The sequence below is a fragment of the Typopeltis vanoorti genome, chromosome 17, assembly GCF_054136105.1.
Source record: "Typopeltis vanoorti isolate ZY-2024b chromosome 17, IOZ_Tvanoo_1.0, whole genome shotgun sequence".
NCBI classification, from domain to species: Eukaryota; Metazoa; Arthropoda; class Arachnida; order Uropygi; family Thelyphonidae; genus Typopeltis; species Typopeltis vanoorti.
This window is the reverse complement of record NC_143565.1, coordinates 92987886-92998293: the sequence shown is the minus strand read 5'-3', so window position 1 is coordinate 92998293 and position 10408 is coordinate 92987886. Positions and strand designations below refer to the sequence as shown.

The 10408-nt window shown below is 33.4% G+C and overlaps 1 protein-coding gene across 1 annotated transcript in view; it reads left to right on the top strand.

The window, feature by feature from the left end:
• Positions 1 to 5092: 5092 nt before the first annotated feature.
• Positions 5093 to 10408, top strand: part of LOC150097642 (dynactin subunit 3-like) — a 58820-nt gene continuing 53504 nt past the window's right edge. Inside the window, exons 1-2 of the mRNA XM_090407074.1 lie at positions 5093 to 5281; positions 7585 to 7669. Of these exons, the coding sequence (XP_090263200.1) occupies positions 5177 to 5281; positions 7585 to 7669 (190 nt within the window). The 5' untranslated portion in view covers positions 5093 to 5176. The remainder of the gene's footprint in view (positions 5282 to 7584; positions 7670 to 10408) is intronic.

Here is a 10408-nt window from a genome sequence, read left to right as displayed (position 1 = left end):
CATAAATATCAATGTTTTGATGTTATCTATTTATTTAAATTTGGCGGAGAATTAAAAAAAATCCGCCGACTCACAGGGAATAAAATCCTAAAGAAAGGCCAACTTTTTTGAGAAACAGAGGAACAGCCTATCTTCCCACTTAAACTACTCACAGATCATCGTCATGATCTGTGAGTAGTTTAAGAGTAGTTCGAACAGGCACTCAAGCGCCCACTATCTTTCAAGCATTCTCGGATTTTTTAACCATAATTCTAAAATAAGGTGCTTAGCCCTGTGCTTATAAGAATTCTTTTGTCTGTAAATTGAGAACCAATCATAGATAGAGGTCAAAAACTATTATGATTTTAACTGGCATTCGAGGAAGAAAGTAGACAACTACCCCCACATTCTGGTAGCTAGCCCTAAAGCTATATACTATTGTCTGAAATAGTATGAGTTCTACTGTCCATTTTCTTGATTGCAGTATTAAGAAACCGAGTTTGCTTAAAAAACATCCTCCTACGCCATGTCCCCCATGTCAAAGATCGACTGACTCGGCAACCAGTCGAAGAAACTTGCTTGTGGTGTCCTAGTGCTATTTACAAACGGGCTACAGAGGCTTGTGGAAACTTTATACTTAAAAAATAAAGAATTGATCAAAAAACTTGGCATTCACAGTTTGATATTTATATACTAACATTAAGAGAAAAATTAATTATATTTACTTCTGTAGTCTCTATAAACTATACCCTTTTATGTAGGTAGTTTTCGCTATTGAGACCACATATTAATATAAAGAATTTATTGAAAATAAATAATTAAAAACCGACAAGTTTCGTGCGTCGTAAGACTTACATCATCAGAGGTAATGGTACATAAACGTTTTAGACAACATAAGCTTATTGAGGAAGAGAGAATCGACCGTGAGATGCGGTGATTAATACCCTTGGAGGGTAATGGATGGCAATGCTGTAACCAATGAAGTTCTAACTGAGGCTCGGCTATTGCTGTTACCCTCTTGCCATGATCAGAGGTTTAATAGCTCAATTATCCCTACACTGTCCTCTACAGATAACGGGGAAGATGAAAATCATTCTTGCTTCTCCCCTTTAAGCCCATCCTTATAAGGACTAAGCTTATTGACAATTAATTACACATATGTATAATTAATTGTCACGACGCACGAAACTTGTCGGATTTTTTAATTGTTTATTTTTAATAAACTCTTTATATTACAATGCTGTCTCAATACCGAAAACTACCTACAGAACTACTTAACCACAGAAACCTACGTTTACATATATCATTTTATGCTTCACTTCAACTCTGAAGTATACTGAAGTTTAACAATACTAAGCAATTTTGTACATACATGTGTCCGTGTACATCACTTTAATGTTATATATTTCAATAAAACTGAAAGAAAAAACTTTAATGTGCAGTTTAAGTGAGTCGCTATGTTTTAGAGTTGTGGAAAGTTCAGTACGACAATACGAGGGGAGAGATGAAAAGTTCTGATAAACACCTACAACAAAAATGATATTAAAGCAACTCTTCTTATATATTCTAAAAGAAAACGAACAAATTTTTATAATTTGAGGAATCATGGAGGTTAAAGGGTTTTAAGATATGTGCTTTCTTGTGGTTATATCAGTTGCTTTAATTGTCATTTTTGTCCTAGGTGTTTATCAGAACTTTTCAGTCCCCTCCCTTGTATATTTGCATAAGTTCTTTCTTGATGCAGCAACTAGTCGCAATAAGTGTAGTTGAAATAAAACTACACGTTTCAGTTAAATTGTAGATGTGAATTTTACTTTTATTTTAGTTTTATGCGATTCTCACTCATAAAAGCTTATTAATCTATCGTAAATAAGTGAACTAAGAATACATAGCTAGAATCCTGCTCCAGTTTAACAATACTTAGCAATTTAGTAAATACATGTGTCCGTATACTTCAGTTTAATATTATATATTTCAATAAAACTGTAAGAAAAAAATTGAATATGCAGTTTAAATGAGTCGCTGTTTTAGAGGTCGTAGAAAGTTCAGTACGACAGTCCAAGGAGAGAGCTGAAAAATTCTGATAAATATGCACTGTTTCAAACTACTCTCGCCGTATGGTATTAATAGTTAAATATTCAATACTTTTTCTAACGTGTACTCATTTCGAAAAAGGAGTAGACAGGCCTCTTTTCGCCCTAATTTTTGGAAATCGATAGGCAGCCAGTATTCGTGATTCATCATCATTACTAGTTGGGATTGTGGCTAAAGGAAATTTATAGAATAACGTATAATGAACAGTTATCTGTTACGATTTTGTGTTCCCTTGCTGATATTATGTTTTTAATAGAAATATTAAGAGTCTACTATTTTGAGTTCTCAGATTAATGATTCAGTTTTCCAGGAGAGAGAGAGAGAGAGATACATGCCTGTCCGAAAGATCGATTAACTCTGGAACAGGCTGAAAAAAGATCAAGAAACAGAAATAAATATAAGGCATTCTTATGCAATATAGAGTTCAGTGAAGTTACCAAGAGACTACTCGGGCCAACATTAACTATACATTGACAATTAAAAAAGTAGTTTGTAAATATGACTTGGCACGTTATAATTTTAACTTAGAAATAAACATATCACAGGTTTTGCAGCATTAAATCAGGATTCAACTCTCCAGGAGTTGCAGTGCAACTCCTGGAGAGTTGAAATACGCATTTCAAATACATATACGAAATCCGAAAAAAGCCCTCTAACATCTTGATGTATGCCAAAGGGGGATATGGGGAAGTTTTATTTCTAACTTTCTGAATGTATGTCAACTGGTAGCTAACTCTACCCTTAGCAATCACTGTTAGCAAGTCTAAGACTATCAGTGATTTCATAGCCAACCAGAGAAGGCCTATAGCAAACAAGCTCAACTATCTCAGGGTCTCTAATCCTAACATTCTAGGTTATTGTCTGAAAGAGTGTGAGCTTGTGATCTGTGTTCTGGGGTTGTGGGTTTAAATACCCTGAATTTCTGGAAAAAGCCTACTTGCCTATACAAAATCTGAAATTGACTGAACAAAAATGTAGAAAACGTTCCTCTATTGTAAGAGACCACAATCGAATATCAAACTCTTAATGGTCTTTCTGCTGATGGTTTAGTGCGATGAGACATTGGGGTATACAGATACCATAAGTGGTGGAGTAGAATCTAGATGAGTCAGGGTGACTATCAATAATATGACTCTGTATTATTGCTGTTTAATTTGTGTATTAATCATATAAGGAATTAATTTAGTGAAGTATCTAATTGTTTGCTGATGATGCAAAACTTGGTAGAGCAATAACTGATGCAAGTGATGATGTAGATATCCTGCAGGATGATTTAAATAAATTTGCAATTTTAGCAGGAATAATGCTTCGCAGTGCAATATGGAAAGTTATATGGTTATGCACTTTGAGATGAATGGATTACATACTGTGTATTACTTGTATGGTATTACATACTGTGCATATTACTTTTACACTATTGGTATATATAAAGGGTGCATTTATACATTCAGGCATATTTTCCTGTAGTATTAATGGACTTCAGAATCACCAATATTATTGCTCCTTCAAATTTCTTCTAAATAGATATCTTAATAATCCTTTATGTTATATTGTTTAATTCTGCTGGGCATACTAAATTCACATTCAATTGCAGGAAACTAATAAGACTAGGGATATGGAATGATATTTGACAGGGAATTGAACTTCAGATAGCATTTGTAAAAGTGTAGAAAAAGCTCAAAGAATTGCTTTGATGATGCTGAAGAGCACACTATTAAAGATAAAGTTATTATTTATCCCTCTTTAATAAGGCTATGATTTGGCTGCTTCTTGACTACTGTACACAGATTTGATCGCCTGGGATTTGAAATGCCCCTTATGGGGATAGATAGAAAGTGTGTAGACTGCAAGCTTTAGATAACGGGTTGAAACATGATAGAAACTTTTAAGGGATTTTATAAGATTGATATAAAAGGAACTCGGGTTATTCGTCCCGTACATTCATGAAAATCGACCGTAGAACCCACATTATTTGACACAAAAACAGATCCTGTTAGGGTTAAGTACCAAGATATGGCAGTATCTGTTTACCCGTCTCTTCTTCGGTTGCCGTTTATAATTAGTGATTGTTTTGGGCCAGCTATTTCTGATTGTTACCTGTGGAGATTGAACTGCCCACTTAATCACCAAAAGCAAGATAGAGTTAAAAAGCCTCACCTACTCCCTATAAGGGAATAAAAAGCATTAGCTAATTTATTTATTTTATTTATTTATAATGAAATTTTTCAATACATGATGAGATCAAGAAGTAAATGAGTTATCCCTGGATGTTGTGTAAGAAGGGAAAGGTTACTTTTTTGCTTCAGTAGTGATGAATGACTGTGATGGATTGCCATATGTGGTTATGAGCAGTCTGACAGCAAATGAATTTAAGACATGATAGGTACTGTGTGAACTGTGTGAACTGTGTGAATAGCGTTGACTTCGTGCGATATCTTCTGACTCTGTAGAGATGCTTGCATAATAATAATAATAATAATAATAATAATAATAATAATAATAATAATAATTTCAATTCCAGTAAATTCTAGATTGATAGTTTAGTACTGTGGAAATGGCATTTTTTTCAAGGCACTGGGCTGTCCGACAAACTGTGTAATAATTGGTCGCTATTAGTACATCTTTGCCACCAGAAATAGATTTTTCCCTTAAACTTGGGTTTTTAATCCAGCAACTCAATAAAATCGATAAAACTTTGGTTTTCCTCCTACAGTATTGGAATTTAAGATCACAAGGTGGAGGCAGCTCTCTCTCTCTCTCTCTCACTGTTAGTAAAGGGCTGGAAAATGAAGGTTAGTTGCCTGCTGTCTTCAAAAATAGAAGTTAAAAAATGGCTAAAGGAGCATCTCCTATCCCTTTGTAAAATAAACGGAGTTAAAGTAGGAGAGGATAAATTCTAGGTTAGTGTATTTTAATTTTTAAAAAATCCTGTCTGTGGATTTCCGAAAATATTTTGTAGTTCGGACGAGTCATTAAAAGTTTGAAATTTTGCTTTAGAGGGCGCGCAAGCATACACGCACGTACACTTGTGTGTTTGATGTCATATGTAATTTATTTATTCTGTTTTGTACTGTATAATTCTTAGTTAAATTAAAATTATAAAATGGTTGATTATAATGATCCTGCATCTGTACTTGAGAGAAGATTAGAATCTCTAGAAAAACGTATATTTGGAGGAGGAGATATAAATGCATCCTTGTACACTCCGGTACGTTTTTCTCACCAATATTATCATTGCTACAAATTTCATCTAAATAGTTATTTTATTAGTAATCCTTTATTATTATATTGTTTAATTCCACCTAGCCTACTAAATTCAGTCTTCTCTGTTTCGATATATAAAAAAGTTGGCCGAATTTTAATTTTAATTGTAAATACGTATTTAAATAATATTCAGTTTGGAAATTTTTCTGTTAAAACGAATTCCAAAATTGGTATTAGAAATATCAGATACCTCTGATATTTTGCATAAGTAAAGTACTGTGTGTTCACCTCATTGGCGTCGATAGAGAAATCCGAATATTTATTTTTTTCTCCGTTTCTCAAATAGTATGCATCAGAACTAAACACTGTGTTTTCACCCACATTCCACTGTTTGTTTTCCTGTCCAGTCAAGTGCCATCCAGGAGGTTGGCCATGGATCTCCCATCTATTTTTCTCTTTGGCTGCTCTCTGCGTGGTTCAAGCTCAGCCATTCTTGCTTGCTAGATGGGATAATACTTTTAAAATGTCATATTCCATAATTAGTCGTTCTCATCACACTTCTTTTTTGTTTATTGTTTCGACATTTTCCTTTGATCTCTGCACTGCATTTGATCCAAGTGTTATTGGTCCTCAGTTTGTAGAGCATAATTGGTTTTAAAATAATTTTTCGCCCATTACATCCACATGATTGTTCCATTTCAACTGATAAACTATATCCAAACCTATCATTTTTCTAATACTTGTTCTTTCCTTTAAAAGGTTAAAATATTTGTCTTTCATGTTTATATTTCCATGTTCCATCTAGTTGCAATTATATTTAAATTGTGGGTTAATTGTTTAGTCATCTTTGGAAATTACTAAGAAACTTGTTGGAAGTTTATTTTTCACTTGGTTAGACTATAATAAATTTAGTTTAATCCTTTATCCAAGTGTAAGCAAACAAAGTTTGCACCTGAAAATATCTAAATATCTTCAGGACTGAGGTAAGGTAGTGCAACACCAGGCAACTCTGAGCAAAGGTGGACCAAGCTCTCATCACTCCTTGTCTCAGTATCTCCCATAATGCAAAGCACATCTCCCTGTGGACATGTATACTGCTATGCATTAAGGGAAGGGCCAATGCATAGCAGTATACATGTCCGCAGGGAGATGTGCTTTGCATTATGGGAGATACTGAGACAAGGAGTGATGAGAGCTTGGTCCACCTTTGCTCGGAGTTGCCTGGTGTTGCACTACCTTACCTCAGTATTAAACTAAATTTATTATACTAGGAAACTTGATTATCTGCAAACACATTTTGTCATACTTTCGCATTCTGTTAATTTAGAATTTAGCATTTATAAGTGTTATAGTGTTCACATATATGATAAAAAAAAAAAGTATAACCATGATTCTGTTACCTCTGTTAATTGCTTCCTGTTCTAGTTGTGGATCCTTAATTTTTACTGAAAAATGAGATTTTTATTTGCATTTCATCATCTGCTGCAGAAATCATTTTATTCTTAAATTCTTAGAAGGATAAATCTTAAATTCTTCTTGTTTTAAGTTGTATGTATCTCAAATTGAACTTAAAAAAATACTGTTACATAATGCTGGGCTTCTTGCATTGTGTCAGTTTTATAGAACAGATCCATGTATCTTTCAATATGATTGTGTTTTATACTGCTGATGTTACTGCAACATAGTTTGCTGAAAAAGCTGGCTGGCTTATGATGATCTGCAAGAATACAGAACTAAAATTTATATACAGTTATTTAAGTTGGATTCAGTTTACCTGCATTTTATTATTTGATAACAGGTTATAGACTAATGATAACATATGTATGCTTTTTAGAATATACTGGATATACTGAATACAAAGAACACCATGTAAATTTTAATTTTTAATTTTTATTTATTTTTTTAGTACCTTTAAACTGAGTTGGGTACCTAGATAGGATACCTGGTATACTATCTTATATTTAATACATTTGGCTACCATTATTCTCATGTGCAAAGTAAACCACCAAGTTACAAATTAAGAGTTGCTGCCAGCTGATTAATAATAACATTTAGGTAAGTACCTAAATGTTATTATTTTGCAGTTTATAAATATATTAATTATGATAAATATCTGATAAAAAAAATCTGATAAATATATCATTTATCAGACTTTTGTACTCCATCTCAGAAATATTGAACTGAAAAAAATAGCAACATAAGTAAATTAAGTTTCACTTTTATATAATATAAAAAATGAAACACATATTTATTGATAATTATTTAAATAATATATTTTTAAAAATGTTATTCTTTCTGTTTCTTCAGGTTATTGATAGTCTGGCAAATCTACACAGTCGATTGCAGTCTTCCATTGCTGGAAGAGAAAAAATATCTGCAGTAATATCAAAATGTAAGAAATATCTAAATAATCAATAACAGCATAGATATCTGCTAATTATAAAATGCATAGCTGAATTATTCCTTATTTTTATAAGTTGATTCATCTGGTCTCCTTGAATACTCTTTATCTCCAACTTTGTATCCATTATTTGTGAAGCTTGGTTGCAGTTCTTGCTGACAAAGTGGAAAGAATAAATGCAATGATGAAGTTTTTGACAGTGTATGTGTCTGCACATATCATTTAGTTCTCTGATTACCAGGACATAGTAGTATGTTGGGAAAGAGAGGGCTAAGCGATTTTTTGCAATGGAGCAGTCCCTTTGTAATAACTAGGCTATTCATTAATAGAGACTGTTCCATTTGCCAAAAATTTTTCTTTACTATTTTAAGCAGTTTTAGGAGCATCATGACTCTTTCAGAAATTTTATAGTATAGTATGTTATTTTCCTTCTTACTATTGAATTTTATATAAGGGCATTTTTGTGAGAGAAACCAAACCCAGATTTTCACTGTCATATGGCAAATATGTCATCAATATATTTTAGCTACCTGGATATGAATGAAATGGATAACAGGAATTTTGACTTAACTACTCAGTTAAGTCAAAATTCAAAGATAAAAATTCAAAATTAAGTCAAAGAATAAATTTAGTCACTAAATTTATTCTTTGTCTTAATAAGTACATTTGTATGTAATACAGTAATATACAAGGTCACTTAAGGGTCAAAGCCAAAATAACTGGGAGGGGACCTCAACATCGTCTTTCAGGAATGCAGAGAGCCAACTGGGGCTTCTGACCTAATGTCCAATCCTCAACTTCACTTGGTGAATTGGATACTGAACGGATGAGGATGGGTTGGCAATTTGAGACTGAACTGACAAAATTGTATTTGGTCTATTGGTTTAAACTACAAATGCATATGATGATGAAATTTCATACTGGCAGGGGCATCGCCTAGTTAAACAAGGCCCCTGGTGTTTTCATCAGGGAACTAGGATTTACAGAGTGAGCTACTGGAACAAGCTCCAACTCAACATCTAGAAGAAGAAGAATAAACCTAATATCAGAAGAACTAAAGATAGGAACCATCAATATAAGGAGTATTAATGGAAAGGAAATTGAACTTGCAGAAGAATTGGAAAAGTACCATGTGGACATAATTGGCATTACTGAGACAAAGAACACAAAAACAGGTGAGATCTTACTAAATAAGTATAGGATGTTATTTTCAGGCAATAATGATTAATGAAAGGAAGGAGTAGTGATAGCATTCAACACCAAACATGAAAATAAACTTCTTGATTGGAAGGCAGTTCAAGTAGAGTTATGTGGGGCAAACTTCAAAATGGAGACATGCAGAATGAAACTTATTTGTGCTGGTCCCACAGAAGGTTCTTCCAAGGAAGGAGTGGAAAAATTTTTGAGTCATTAGAACAGGCAGCTGACATAAAGAAAATGTAAAAAATGGCCCTTGTTGAAGATCTGAACAGCAGAGCAGAAAATGAATCCCACAGGCATATAGGAACATTTTGGGAAAATTTGAGAAAAAGGGCAAAGCTAATAATAATGGTAAGCAGTGCTTTTTTTCTGGTGGTATGCAATGGTACGCAGTACCGGCACCTTTTTTCTTAAAGTTTTGAAAAATTTGTGATTTATTCACAGCAAAATGTATTATAAATATTTCACTAGATGGTACTGTGTTCACGAATTGAATTTTCAGTTTTGATTACTCATAAGTTTGTACCCTGCTTTCCTGTTTCATAGGTTGGTACCGACCAGAAACAGGAAGTTGTGTTCACTTCCGATTGCTTCCAATATCAGTTTATGAGTTCTATATTCACTCTGCAACAGGCAGGTGTTCACTTGAGTTTTGAATTAATCTAAGTTAAATCATTATTCAAAATGAGTAAAATAAGTAGTTGCTTTATGCCAATGAGTAAAAAAGGAAGGCTGAAGAAGCAGAAATTGTTGAATCTACTTGTGATCCTGTAAAACAGAAAACTAGCACCAAAACTACACGTAGTGAAGAGGATCGCGAAACCAAGACCGAAGATCCAAGTGGTCAAAAGGAAGTAGATTCTGGTAATGATTGGCCTGAATGTTGGATACTTTTGCAGAAAAATGACTTCTGCGAGAGAAACGAATGGCTGTATGTCAAGAAGAAAATGTTAGACTGTAAAGTGTGTTGTGATGTCGGAATTCTTGCCGTCGATAAACACATGGGAACGAAAATTTCAGTTTAGTGGGCAAATGGTAAAATCAGTCATTTTGGAGAATCTTGCAAACAATAGTTAATGTCATTAAGAAAAAAGATTTTCGATCATAAGGAGAGTGCAGGCACAAAGCGTGCCAAAAAGTAAAATCTGAAGCAAAAAAATGAAACATTAGAGAAAGTTTTCCTAAATACTTTGGCTCATAATAAAGACATAACAGGAAAAGTGTTTTGAACTGCTTACAAATTTGCGAGGAGAAATCAGTCATTTAACAACTTTGAAGACGAAATAAATTTACAGGAACTTAATGGCCTAAACATGGGATATATTCTTCATTCTGCAAATGCTTGCTTTAACATTGTGAGCCATATCGCAAATGAAATGAGAAAAACATTAATAGACAATATAGTGAACTCCAAGAACAAACTATCGTTACTTATTGATGAATTGACAACTGTGAGTAACACAACAACATTGACTGATATTGTTCGCGTAGTTCTTCCTTAACTTTTGGCTCCTGTGAGTCTTTTCCTAA